Genomic DNA, 14,599 nt, shown 5'->3' on the forward strand with positions numbered 1-14,599 from the left:
ATCAGATACTCCTTCCCGGAGGCCTCCACATAGCCATAAATATGTAGCCTCAATTTTTGTGTGCATCTCTCTTCCAAATGCTCTCTTGTAACAAAGAAATATGGTGAAATTGTGAATGGTCACATCCTTTAAGCCACATTCACAGAACCACTTCCAGTTATTTGCTTCTCATCCTGTCGGTCAATGATGGAAATCAGCAAAACATTTCAGTGTTGGCTATTGGCAAGGTCTTAATGTATAACTCTGCCTTCCCTCTTGGATCCCCCCACCACTTGAAATGCCTGGTTCCTATAGTAACAGAATGTATTGTGTTGAGCATTATACCTCTGAATTGTTCTATTGTTCACTGTCAAGGAAACCAGCACTATCTATAATTTCCCAGCCACTTGGTGAAAAGGAAATGAAAGGGAGAACGGGTATAATGATGATGTTGGTACCTTACTCCTGCTATCTTTGCTTCTGGCTAATATTGGTTGGTGTGGGTGTGGGTATTCTACTGAGTGGGATCTCTGGCAAAACAGCGTTCATTGCCAAGGAGCAATCACAAATTACAGCTTTATAATCACCATTGTTTAAGATGAAGAGTGCTGTTGGAGTTTGTATTCATTAGCACATCTTGATACCATTTGATTTTGGGTTTAGCAAAGCATCAAGAGAGGTTTTCTCCTACCAGGAAAATTATTTCTCATAGTGGTTGCTTAATGTAATGCTGTCAGATCATCATTTCAAACAGGTCCTGCCCAGCCTGCCTTAAGATTGTATTTATTTGTGTACTGCCTAGAAATGCTACTGATCTGTTCATTGCTTTTGGCTTCTTGACCTTTGTGCCAGTTGTATAGAGGTAATGAATAATTTGTCTCCTTAGTCATTATTTGTTAATGTGATCTAACCAATCCAAATATAGGATAACTATATTTTTGGATGGGCTGCTGCATTTGTCTCCTGCGAGAAAACCAGAGAGATTTCTGATACCTTAAAGAGAATCATAGCCTGACTCCATTTCTTCCCAATCACAGCATAAATATATTTGGCAACACCGTTTTCCAGCCATGTTCCCTCCCATGATGCTACATTCATCTTATTTCAAACCATGAATGAGACAGCTTAAATAATTCCTATCCCTACCAGATTTAAAGTAGTATTCCTCCTCCCCCATTTCAGCACTATCCAAGATAAAATGGTACAAGATAAGGATTTGTCACCAGCAACCTAGGAGGAAAGTCAAGTGACAGAAATGACTGAGAATATAGGCAGGTTAGAGTTTGATAACGGGGAACATCAAAATTCAATCTGGCATTTTTTGCCACCTCACGTATGGCTGAATAGGCACTTCAGCTCATCAATGGGGAAAGACCCTCAATATCAGGGGTCTCCAACCTTGGCAACTTTAAGCCTGGTGGACTTCAACTCCCAGAGTTCCTCAGCCAGCACCTGACTGAGGAACTCTGGGAGCTGAAGTCCACCAGGATTAAAGTTGCCCAGGTTGGAGACTCCTGCTCTATATAACATAGCCATTTACAAATGAGAATATCAGATGCGAGAAAAATATCACTCTAGTGCTGGAGAGGGCAATCCCCAGTCTGCATACAGCTGCAAGCCCCCATTTGCAGCTCCCCTAGGTAGGTTTGGAATGACTTTTAAATTTTGATATTTAGGGAAGTTAATAGACAAACTCAGTACCATAGTAATGCAGAGATATAAGGCCTCCCATCTCTCATTTTAAAAACCCCAACTCCTCCAAAAATTGGGGTCATTTTTTCCATTCTGGGATAAGGTCAAAGGGTGAGTGACTTGAGCTATAGCTTCTTTCTAACCTTCCCCCAAATTAGAACAAGCAAACAATGGGGCCAGACTATTCCCAGTAAGTATAAAATAAACAAATAAAAAACAGATTCTGGTTTGCTTAAATTATAGCTGTGTTCTTTTATTGATAGTTGTCCTTATCTTGTGCCCTTCAGACAGAGTATCTGGCATTTCAACTCCATAATCAGCTATGTACAAACTTATAAATACTTGTCTTCCTGCCTTCCCCCCACTCCCAAAAGGATCTGGGTGGCACACACTGTCCTCCTTCTATATATACGTATTTGTAGAGAAGTGAAGACCTCACCTCACAGAGAGTAAAAAGGTTGGTGCCTGCCTTAGTTCCAATAAGAGCTTGTTCCATAGTAATTGCACTATGACAGAAAAAACTGCATTTGCTTGCCACAATCTGGAGAGCAATGGGGTTCAAAGCCAGCGATGCCCAATCCCTGTTGTCTGCTACCTTCCTGGTGGATGCAATCTGGATAATGCCTAATTCTCAGGCAAAGATGTCATATGATAGCTGCCAGTATCAGACACCATCAAAGGGACCAAGCTGTTTGTAGGGTTTCTAGATGAGATCTTAAGTGGAATGAAAAGACAAAATGAAAGTCCTGCCCATATTGCACAAAAAGTTGATTCTGAGACTAAAAGAGACACGGATGATCTTCAAGCTATGGGGCACTCCATCCTCAACCTGAATCTAGAGCAGGGGTGTTAAACTAGATTTCATTGAGGGCTACATCAGGGCTGTGTTTGACAGGGCAGGGTGGATGTAACCAGGAAAGCCATGGCCAGCTTGACGTCACTCATGTCGGGTGCCTGTGGCGGCCCGAGTGCTCTGCCTGCAAAAACAGGCTCCCAAGCTCTGTTTTTGGCTGCCTTTTGCAACCCTCTGCCCACAAAAATAGAGCTCGGGAGGTCTGTGTGCGGCCTCCTGAGCTCTGTTTTCACTGGCAGAGGTACTACAGGCCGGTCCTTCACTGTTTCTAGGGTGGCCTGTGGGCCAAATCTAAGCACACCATGGGCTTTGAGTTTGACACCCCTGATCTAGAGGAAGCATGTTTCCTTATTAACAAAGAAGTAATACGAAAAACAACAGTCTCTACTGCTGGATGGGCAGGTTTGATCTTTGCCTACTCATATAACACCAGATTCATAGGTCCTAAAGATGGTATTGTATGGTCACATCAAAGATTTCATCATTCCTTTGGATACACAAGGTGACAAAAATTAACCACATTTTCCTGAAAACCATCAATTAATTACCCTATCTAAGCAAATGATTGAGTAGGTACTTCTGGGCAAGAGATTCTTTTACTCATATTCTATAATTTTCATTGAACCAAGAAAACAAGAGATGGTACATTATCCTGACTGGAACAAGTGAACTGTGACACAAAGCATTGCCAATTCTGAAGGAGACTCTGAGAGCCATCATAGAATGCCTTCATATAATAGTGATACTGATGCCTCACTAGAACTTTCAGGACGCCTGCCTACATATTCATATTTACTCATCCCACTTGATAGTTCCTGAGGTTTGAATAGCAGAGTATTTGTTAGCAATTGATAGCCATCCATCCATCCTGTGCTCAGGTCCTAGAATGTTTATAGAGGTGATTATAATTATAGCTATTTCAGATCCCCCAAGAATTTGTCTGTACTCTATCTATGATTTGTTTTCCTGATTTTCATTTATCAAAGAAGAAAAAAAAAATGACACCAGTGTTCAAGGATTGTTTCCTTATCAGTGAAGAAATGGCCCTCCTTCCACTAGCACATACCTACAGCTCCTCAGTACCATTCTCACCACTAATAAGTATCTTCTTAATAAGATGGAATTTTGAACCAAGTTTTATTCTTGGCTTCTGATTCATGGCAATCCAGGAAGTCTATTTGAATTGTAACTGGAAACAAATTATCAATAATGGTTTCCTGATCAGTTTAACTATTTCCATAATGTGGAACAGGCAAATAGAAGTGATATTAGGGTAACTCAAAACACTTTTTATGAAATAAGCTATTATTTTGTGCTTGTTAATTATTTTAGTCATAATTGCTTATCCTACCCGAAAAACTCATGCCATATCCAGACTGGACTTACAATTCAATTTTTCATTGCTTTTTCTGGTGGTAACTGTATTTAGCTTATACCAATGAATGCATGATTTATGCACTTTTCAAGAACATAGGCCATCACCCCACAAAATGGCTTGGTGGCCATGGAGGACATTTTCACAAAACAGGCATTTAAAAAGGTTAATTGAACACATTGTGATCAACCTGTTACTTTAATCAGTTCACTGAACTAGCAAGATAAAGTTGTTGAGTCCTTCTGAGGTGAGATTATTTTGTAGACATTCCATCTTTAACAATTGGACTTAAGAAAGTGTGCGTAAAAATGGAGCCTATTCACTTTTTATTGCTAGTTGGCAATAAAGTTGGCATTCTTCCTCTAAATAAAGAGCAACTGCAAGTGTATATTTTGGCCTAGCTTTAGAGACCTTCTCTTCAAAGGGGTAACATATTGGCAAAAGTTTTGTGTCTGTGTGTGTGTGTATGTATGTACAACTTCATTAGTGTCTGAATAATTAAGGAAGAGATGCAAGAGAATGGCCAAATGTCAGTATCCATTTCATGCCATTTTGCTTCATGTTTGTCAAAGAGATGGATGGCTTGCTTGTTAGTTCAACTGTGGCAAATAGCAATAATTTACAGTTTAGAGAAAATGATTCATTCAGAAAGCAGCTTGTGTAGAGAAGGTCAAACTTTTTCCTTCATATCAAGTGCTTCCAATCTGTATTTCCCCTATAATTGCTATTTTCTTTTTAAAAAACATACAAACTCAGGCTTTCTTTCCCTATTGTGAGCTTTCCTCATTATTACCATTTATGAATACAATATGTTTTGTAGCCAGAATATACCCGGCTGTAATATATAAACCACAATATATCTGCTTTCAATGAGAATTATAGACTCAGTCTTTCTCACTCAGATTTTTCCTTTGGGTGTCCCAGTTGCTTTCCTGAAAATGGCATCCTTTCTAGTAGTGTTGTAAATTTCTTTCATGCTTTCTTCTTTGACATCACTCTGGTGCTAGCTGGGATTCTCAACACTGTCAAAGGGCATTCTGGTGTATTTATTTAGAAGTTCTTTTTCTTGAGCTAAGTAGGCATAGCCAAATCTCTCTCTCTGTGAAATATATGAGAAGTAAAACAATCCTCTAGAACTGTATTATCTAAGAATCAGTAGAGCAGGTTAATAAGAACATAAAGTGCATGTGGGATTAAATCAAAGGCTTCTTTAATCCAAAATTATTCTTCCCATATTAGCCAACCAGATATCATTGGGAAGACTGCCAGCAGGATATGAGAGCAGTTTTAGAGTACTGAGAAAAATATCTCTAGTAGCCATTGATAGCTCCAGGAATTTGGTTTGCCCTTGGAGATTGGTGTGGATAGATGGCTGTCAATTCTGCCAACACTTGCTTAATTAATGGAACCTGGAAAGGAGCCAAGCAATTTTTACATAACACTTCAGCATTTATTCTTCATTGCAGAGCTCATAAGCATGCACACACACCCCAGTTAATTAGGGAGCTGGGAGTAGTGAAGCAAGTAAAAATACAACTAGATCAACAGTGGAAAAAGCTTGAGTTTCACTGAGGACAAATGAGACATCATATTTGAGGGTGATGATGGCAACAAAATCATCTTAATTATATGCCACTGTTGCATATCTGCAACATCATTGAGAGAGTTATGCTTTTGAGTGAAAGGATAAATTGCCTCTCAAACAAGACTGGGGGAATATCTCAAAATATGACTTGCGTGCAAAGTATTATGTGGATAATGATCAATATGTGATAATCTGTTGGTAAACAGACTATAGTGTTCAGAAATTTAAGATTACAACAGGAATTGCAAATGCCTGGTATGTAAATTTAAATATCAGGAATGATTTAAAATGGGTCTCTTTCACTTTTAGCATGCTTTTCTATGACAGAAATGTATAGTATATTATGTTTTAAAGTCCTATCAATTTTTTAAATCAGTTTTGAAATCTCATATTTTTATTTTTTATTTTGCTAAACTTTTTTAGACACAAGTTCCCAGTGATTCTTACAAACAGTAAAGCCAATTTTCCTACATAAATCCCAGGGGATAACTTTAATGTGTATCATGGAACTGTAATATTGTCACTCTGTTCAATGGCTTTATTACAACCACTAATGAGATTATTTTCTAGTTTATTTTATATCACTGGCCTTTTTGGCTTTGTGGGCATTTCTTTGCAAGATTTGTTCTTGAACTGATATGATTGTTCCTGCAGTTTCTTTTTTAATATATTCCAGATTTCAACCAAAGTCATATTTTGACTCTGTGCAACATCCTTTTACTAGCACTATTTCTGGATATGTATAATCTGTGAATGTCACTTCTTTGGTGAATAGCATGATGCACAGTGATTAGTTTTCCTATTTTCCTACCCAGTTTGTCCAATCCAGGTTGGGGATGGTCAATTATCCCTGCTGTTTAGCTAATGGCATGGATTGACCAAGTATATATTGCTTTAATAATATTTCCATGATGTAATTTAAGACATTTGGGACTCATTTGATATAATTTGAACCCATAATCTTTTTAGCTAAATCAAAGGCTTCTGTTAATCCTAAATTCTATTATTTTTTAATTTTTTGAAAAGTTTTATATAGAAACCCTCCAAATATTGCTGCCAAATTATAATCATATGACCTAATTTAAGTGAAATAAAAATTATTTTTTCTTGAATCTTCCCAGTTGTTTCTCCTAGAGAAGGGCTGTCAAGCCCGCAGGCCGTGGACTGAATGCATCATGGGCTGGCCACGGCCACACTGGTTTAGTGAAGGGGGGGAAAATTTGCTATATATCACGTGACGAGGCCGTGACAATGCAAGTTTGACACCCCTGTCCTAAAGCCTCTACTTTTTGGAATGTAACTCATGTTAAAGATCAAATATACCCCTCGGTCTCAAACTTGCATCAGTCTTTTCTTAGGTACCTGCAACATTTTATCCTTTCACCATTAAAAAAACAACCAGGTGCCTTCGAAATTTGAAAACCAGAAACCTGGATGCACATTCACCTCCCTGTTGCTGGGCTCGCAAATGCCAGGCAAACCCCAGGATTCCATTATGATATCATCACAGGTGATTTAGGTAGTGCATGAGGTCATATGGGGCAGAGGAAGTGTGGGTCATGCCTCTTCTAGGCAAATACATTTCTTCTGAGCTTCCTTTGTAGGAAGTTCTTTGTTCAGCATTCCATTTAAATGTGGAGGTCCCCTTTAAAAAGAGGGCAGCTGCAGCTGCTTGTACTTCTGTTTCTGGTCTCCTCAGTGACTGTCTCTTATACAAGTAGGTGGAATCCTTTTTTAATGTGTTTATTCCATATATCCCAGCAGAAAAACATAATTTTGGAGCTGTCCATGTCATTTATACTGTATTATCACAGAGGATTGGCTAAGGCAAACAGTTCCAATGAGTTTACACTTAACTTTCTCATACTTGGAAAATGGGCATAAATTTAGAGGAATGAATTCCACTTTTTAAAAACAGAATTAAGAAGTTCCAATTTCTTCATGTGGCCTGAGTTCCAAATTCAGAGCCACTTCCTGGACAGTACCAAGAATCAAAGAAGGAACCTCATCAAGGACATCTGAAATCCTACCCTGGCAGGTCAGCATTCGAACCAAAGACAAGATTATCTGCAGAGGAGCAATTCTGAGCAGTTGGTGGATCCTGTCTACAGCTCACTGCTTCATGGAGGACCTGTGAGTATTGCAGAGAAGATTTAAGAAAGATGTCAATACGTCTGAGGAAAGTGCAAACATATTCAGGAAAATAAGGAGTGATTACACAGACTTGTAACAATTGAGTGAGAACTAAAGCAGGCTAAATAGATGTGGATGCCAATGGACTGGCAGAGGAGAACTAGCAAAGTGAATTAGGTAGGAATAGAGCTTTGAACAGGAACATCCACATGGTAATAAAAAAAAACCTCTTATCATTCATATTATCATCACCAGTCTTCTACAGCAGGCTAATTCAAGTTATCCTGCCTGCTCTACTTTGTTGCTTGAAACAATTTAGATTGACCTCTTTTTCCCAGGTACATCAATCCATAGGCCATTCCAAGGTGGGAACTCAAGGGATTTTGAAAAAGGGTTGGGAACTTGTAGCTGATGTATAGGTTCAAAACAACAGATATACTCATTCTTTATAATATTTTTGCACTAAATATACCATTGTCCCAACTGAACAGTGTGTCTTATCTTTTTGATTCATCAGGCCAGCTCTTAGGGTCTGAATACATTTCAGTAAGGTATTGCCCCCCTCTTTGTTCCCAAGTTCTTTAGATCATCCCATAGAGATCATCTTGCATGGGAAGCCTTCAGAGAAAAAGAAGTTGGACATGGTGATAATCCATGAAGACTTCAACAGTACCAGCTTGAGAAACAACATTGCTTTGATCTTATTGGATTCTCCCATCAGCTTCAGTGAAAAAAACGACACCAATTTGCTTGCCTTTGTTGCAGGACCTCAGCGTATGGCAAGACTGCTGGGTTGCCACGTGGAAGACTGTAATGGCTGGTACTGCATTTTCTAATCCAAGCCTGGGCCAAATGGCCTTCCCCTAAATTTGTCTACAATCTCAATTTAGGGAGGAATTTTAGAAATGGTGATATTTTGCTAGTGAAGACTTCACTTCTCCCACTGCACTGTGCTTTGGAAAAAAAAGTTTTCCTTTCTTTTTTTGTCCTTTTCAATAAGAAAAATTTTCTAATTCTGCCTTCCATTTTTTCTGGCCAAAACCATGAAATTTGAAACCAAAGGAAGGGCAAGAAGAATTGCATCCTACTTCTTACTTTAATTTAGCTTGAAAACAAGTTACTTAGCCTTGAGTCAACTTTTTGGAGTAAACCAGGTTAGGAAACTCACATCAAGTGCTGGCACTCTACTTTATTATTATAGGGTAGAGTGACAGACTTTTGAAAGCTGGGTACAGATTATCCCTCTTACACTAAAGAGAATTGAGATGGGAAAATTTTGAGTTGCTTTCGTCATCCACCCACCTATCTTCTCTACTTCCTTCCCACCTCCAGGCTAAGGTGATATTTACATAAAGGTCACTGAATTCATTCTTAATGGCCATTTCTCACCCCACCCCTTCAAAGTAAGGGATTATGAAGAAGCAAACACTTTTTATTTAGAGAGGAAGAGGGATAAAAAGAGTTTTTACAAAAAATACAGTCCATAGTAGCAGGAAAGGTAAATTAGCAGCTTCAAAAACAAAAACCACCAGCGGAAATGGAATGTTTTCATGGGCAGTGGCCCTTCCCTGCATGAATTCAATCTAGAAATAGAATCTTACAAATCTCCCCCCCCCCCACTTCCTTTAAATATTGGTTATTGCTACTGTGAGAGTTAACAAAAGACATTGGTGGGATCTCTGGTTCCAGGGAAAAGGGAAGGAGTAAAGTAACAGCCAACTTCCCTTCTTTTCCCAATTTAGGTTGCAGACAAGATTAAAGTGAAGAGTTCCCTGACATGATCCCTCAATCAGCTATTAATTAGGGCAGGGTATTTTTGTGTCTGAGAATGGTGTGTGTGTGTGTGTGTGTGTGTGTGTGTGTGTGTGTAAATACACCACATAAGGGTATGCATATTCATGTACAGTTAGATACAAATGATTAGGCACCCTTGTCAAATTGTATGTTTCTATGATTTCTATGATTCTGCGAGCAAAGCGTGATCGGAGCTGCTGTCTCCCTATATATACTGGTGGGGAGGTTGGCTGTGTTGTCATTTCTTGATTGGTTGATGGAGTTGATGTTTGCAGATTGGCTGGCTTTTTCATAAGAACATGTGTGGCTGAGGTATTGGCTATGTGTCTATCAGCCTCCTGTGTTATAATGACTTGGGTAACAGGCTGTGTGTTGACCTTCTGAGTTCTATTGTTTTGACATCCAGGGTCTTGTGCTGTAATCTCCTGGGTCGTAATGAGGAAGAATGGTGGTGGTGTCATGTGTTGTTTTGGGTCCGGTGTTGGTTTTCGTGGTTGGCACTCATTTGTTGATAAGGGCTAGTTTCTGGATGTCTGGTAGGTGGGAGGCATCGTCCCATTTATTCAAACACCTCCATAACATGAATAAACGGGACAATGCCTCCCGCCTACCAGACATCTGGAAACTAGCCCTTATCAACAAACGAGTCCCAGCCACGGAAACCAACACCGGACCCAAAACAATACATGACACCACCACCATTCTCCTCACCAGACTCAAACCCAAACCCATCCCATAGGTGAAAGACAACCACCGTCCAGAAACTAAACCACGGCTGCATCACCAGCTGCCACACCCCCTGACCCCCAAACCAACACATATCCAGGCCTCAAACTCAGAGCCAAACCAAAACCCGGAACGTCACATCACAGCCACCTGCTCAGGATATCACATCACAGAACTCAGGAGGTTACACCCCAAAACCTCAGGATGTTGCAACACAGCCAACGACCCAGGAGATTACAACACAAGACCCAGGATGTCAAAACAATAGAACTCAGAAGGTCATACACAGCCCATTACCCAGGTCATTACAACACAGGAGGCTGATAGACACACAGCCAATAACTCAGCCACACATGTTCTTACAAAAAAGCCAGCCAATCTGCAAACATCAACTCCATCAACCAATCAAAAAATGACAACACAGCCAATCTCCCCACCATTATATATAGGGAGATGGCAGCTCTGATCACGCTTTGCTCGCACAAGCATGAAGCCGAAAGCACCAGCTTGAAGATGGCAAAACGTTGCCAAGATACATGGGAAAAGACCCAAACACGCCAAGACCTGCATACCTGTATCCGTGAAAATCTACGAAAAAATATATATGCATGTATGTATGTATGTATGTATGTATGTATGTATGTATAGATATAGATAGACATAGACATAGACATAGATATAGATTTATTGGCAGTTGTTTACAGATTCAGAATAAGGAAACTGTGTATGTGGCAGGTGTAGCCTGGACCCTTCCTTTGGCAAAAATAGGTTTTCCTGGAGCCAGCTATGAATCTTCCTTGCTTAATTTTGGAACGTTTCCCATCCTTCTGCACCAAACTCTTTCATTTTAGAAATATTGTATGGGAGTTTTTATAAAGTCTCTAATCAGGGGTTGTGGAGGCCTTTTCAAAATCTTGATCTTTGTTCCGGTAAGTATTTCATAATTAATTTGGAGGTGTGTTTTGGATTGTTATCTTACTGAAAAAGCTGTTCATTTTTCAGTTTTGGTTCTTCACTGATTGTGGGGCATCAGTTTGAAGATGAAAGAAAAATCTATTCCTTAACTCTACTTTGAAAACTGGCATAAGATACAGTTATATACATGTATACTGTGTTTCTCCAACAATACGGCCTCCCACAATAGGAAGTCCCAGCATTTTTTATAGGCATGAAATGAAATTAAGCCTCTCCCCCCAAATTAAGGCCTATATTAAAACATACGAAATGAAGGGGGGGGGAATGGCGTGGGGCTTGCCATTAGGAAGTACTTTTGTTGCACACCCGGATATGGTGCTGCCTGCGTTGACCTTGGCATTGGTGGGGCACTTTGTCTTGGGAGACCTTCCGCCACTGTTGCTTTTCCTTCTCCCCATGCTGCCGCGGCATTTGGAGCAATGCCACAGCGTTTGGCGCAGCCACGCATGGCCAGCCAGGCTTTGCCTTCGAATGATGTCCGGGAAGGTGGCAAGAGGAGCACCTGAAGCCGAGTGTCTCCTCCGGGCTCTGGCTGCAGGGAGGAGCCCTGGCTGGCCGCGTGTGGCTGTGCCAAATACTGCGGTGTTGCTCCAAACACCGCAGCAGCACGGGGAGAAGGGAAAGCAACGGTGGCAGAAGATCTCCCGATATGAAGTGCCCCACCAACACCCAGGTCAACATCCAAGCCATCACCGCCCACCCGCCCTAGGATGCATGGGGGTGGAATTAAGTCACCCCCCCCCAAAAAAAGACGACCTAGCCATTTTTTCGGGGCTCAAAAAAAAAAAAAAAAAGACCCGGCCTTATTATATGAGAAACACGGTATATACTTATACTTTTAACTGGCCCAAGAGTGAGCTTAATTTTAAGGAGTTTTCAAGGATTTCTACAGATGATTTTATCTAATCTAACTCATTACAGAAGAGTTAATCTAATCTAACTCATTACTTTTTTTTTTCTATAACAACATTTGTCAACCTTGGCAACTTTGATGTGTGGACTCAACTCCCAAAATTCCCCAGCCAGAAAGCTAGCAGCTGGCTGGGGAATTCTGGGAGTTGGTCCATGTATCTTAAAGTTGAGAAACACTGCCCTAGAAAATATTGGACAGTCTCTGTGATTTCAGCCGCACAGCCTTGTGGATCTGCAAGGACCACAGAAAAAGGGATTCGGGCAACAACATGCTGCCCGCCCACTTCAAAACTGTGCATTCCTAATTCTTTCTTCCCTTCCTTCATAATATACGAGACCAGAATCCCTTTCTATCACATGAGAGCAAAGCTGGCATCTCTGACCTAATTCCATGAAATTGGCAGGTGCTGCTCCTTGTTTATGGTGACAGGACAGTTACATTTCATAATGTATTCTGTCCTGTGAATTGTTCTTATTCCTATCCATTATTGGTTGATTCTAAACTGTTAATTGGCCTTCACCCTTTCCTTTTGCCTGCAGATGATGTTGAGAAATTAACCCACATATTAATGAAGGTGGCTCTAATTGACCGAGATGTATGTTCCAAGGAAATCCAAGGGTTAATCGGGAATGTCTTCGGTGCTGTTTCTAAGGAAAACGTGGAGGAGAACTGTGAGGTACACTTATCTTGAGTTACGGTACTAGAAGACCCCAATATCTCTTGCACAACAGATTCTTGCCCCTTTTTTGTTATTCAACTTTCAAACACCTAGAAAAGATATTTTAGGAAAGTATGCTAAAACCGTTTCTTAGTCCATAGGGATATATTAAATTCAAGCCCACAATATTGGAGACCAGATATTTAGAAAAGGAGAAAAGGCACATCATTATTTTCTTTGCTTGTGTTTCTTCTGCTTTTTCTATCCCTTCTTTCTTCTTTGATATTGTTCTGATTCTTTGATTTGTTTGTTATCCCTTTAAGTAACAACAACGAGAGAAAGGTTTTTGCTACAACAGACAGTTGTGGTGTATTTTGTGTGGGAGAGGAAGAATTCAGAAGTTTCAGAATATTTTTTTGGGGGGGGGGTGTTAAGTAGAAAATTTTGAAGGCAACGGGAGAGCAGTGGTTGGAGGATTAAACTGTTTCAAAATTTTATTATATATGTAGTACCATCCTATTGAAGGGACGCGGCGGCTCAGTGGCCAAGACGCTGAGCTTGTCGATCAGAAAGGCCAGCAGTTCGGCAGTTTGAATCCCTAGCATCGCGTAACAGAATGAGCTCCTATTACTTGTCCCAACTTTTGCCAACCTAGAAGTTTGAAAGCAAAGTAAAGTAAAAATGCAAGTAGAAAAATAAGGACCACTTTGGTGGGAAGGTAACAGCATTCTGTGTGCCTTCAGCGTTTAGTCATGCTGGCCACATGACCATGGAGAGCGCTTTCAGACAGGCTTTGTAACAGAGCTGAGCACTGCCCCCTAGAGTTGGGGACCACTAGCATGTATGCGTGAGGGGAACCTTTACCTATCCTATTGATACATTTTAGAAAATGCAAGACTATCCCTTTTGATGTTTACAATCCAAAATCCAACCCAGGAGAAATAAGACATGGAAATTAACATGGAGGCTAGAATATGTAAGGAGAGAATGTACATTTCGTTTGGGTAAAGATTTATTACAATTTTGACAGATTTGTATAAAAAAGGAGAAGAAAGCTGATCTTTGCCTGTTGGAGCAAAAATCACTATGACAAAGACACATTTGATTGTCCATGATTAACATATTGTTTTGAACCCTTCAAAGCCTTTTGCTTAGGAATTTGGGCTTGTTCAGCTATACTTTTATTTCACCAGATGGAGAGTGGGAGTCCCCGGTTCTGTGATTCTGGAAGCAACATGAAATGGTTTGTGGTTGGCATAGCAAGCTGGGGAGGTAACTGTGACCCAGAGGGAAGCCTCACAATCTACACTGCAGTCTTCAGCTACCTTGACTGGATACAAAAGGCCACTGCACAAGAAGGAGAGCCCTTTATTCCTGAAGGAGCAGATGACATTGGACCCTACACTCAAGTCTTTATCCCAGATTCTTTTTCCGGTTCTTCCCTCCTTTCAATGACCTGCGCAATTGCACCAGTTTTGTTTACACCAAACTCCTTTTTATTATAAAGTACAGATATTGTATGTTGTTCTGCCCCCAATCCAGCACCATCCTAATGTGTTGGACAAAGACTTCTATTCTGCTGGAAGCATGATTGGAGCCTGTTTATCTGATATTTTTGTAAAGCAAATATTGGTAAAGGTTGCTGGAAGCAGCTATAACTCTCAGCAGAGTCTCCTAGGACTATTATGTATGTATAATAAATAGGTTTTTTTAAAAAAAAGACGTAAAGCTTTTTGTACTGAAGTAAGAACACTTCCTGCATAATTCTGAGCACTATCTTTATCAGCTATTAAAAAGGACCCAGTGTGTATATTTTGTGCAAGATAGGGAGACATCCTGTGGGCACACTGGGTATTGCAAGACGCTAAAGCCATCAAAGAATATTTACGTGTGTAAAAAACGCTTGTGGTGACAAT

The 14,599-nt window shown here is 40.3% G+C and overlaps 1 protein-coding gene across 1 annotated transcript; it reads left to right on the forward strand.

Annotated features, from left to right (window-relative positions):
- Positions 1-1,534: 1,534 nt before the first annotated feature.
- On the forward strand, positions 1,535-14,311 carry PRSS55 (serine protease 55). Its single transcript, XM_087922940.1, is given in 8 exon segments — positions 1,535-1,619; positions 7,413-7,617; positions 8,195-8,348; positions 8,350-8,472; positions 9,307-9,320; positions 10,587-10,747; positions 12,565-12,701; positions 13,877-14,311. Coding segments are annotated over 8 exon segments (1,191 nt in total). The 3' UTR covers positions 14,189-14,311.
- Positions 14,312-14,599: the final 288 nt, after the last annotated feature.

This window comes from Pseudonaja textilis, chromosome 1 (genome assembly GCF_049901715.1).
Source record: "Pseudonaja textilis isolate UNSWEBS1 chromosome 1, rPseTex1.2, whole genome shotgun sequence".
Classification (NCBI taxonomy): Eukaryota; Metazoa; Chordata; class Lepidosauria; order Squamata; family Elapidae; genus Pseudonaja; species Pseudonaja textilis.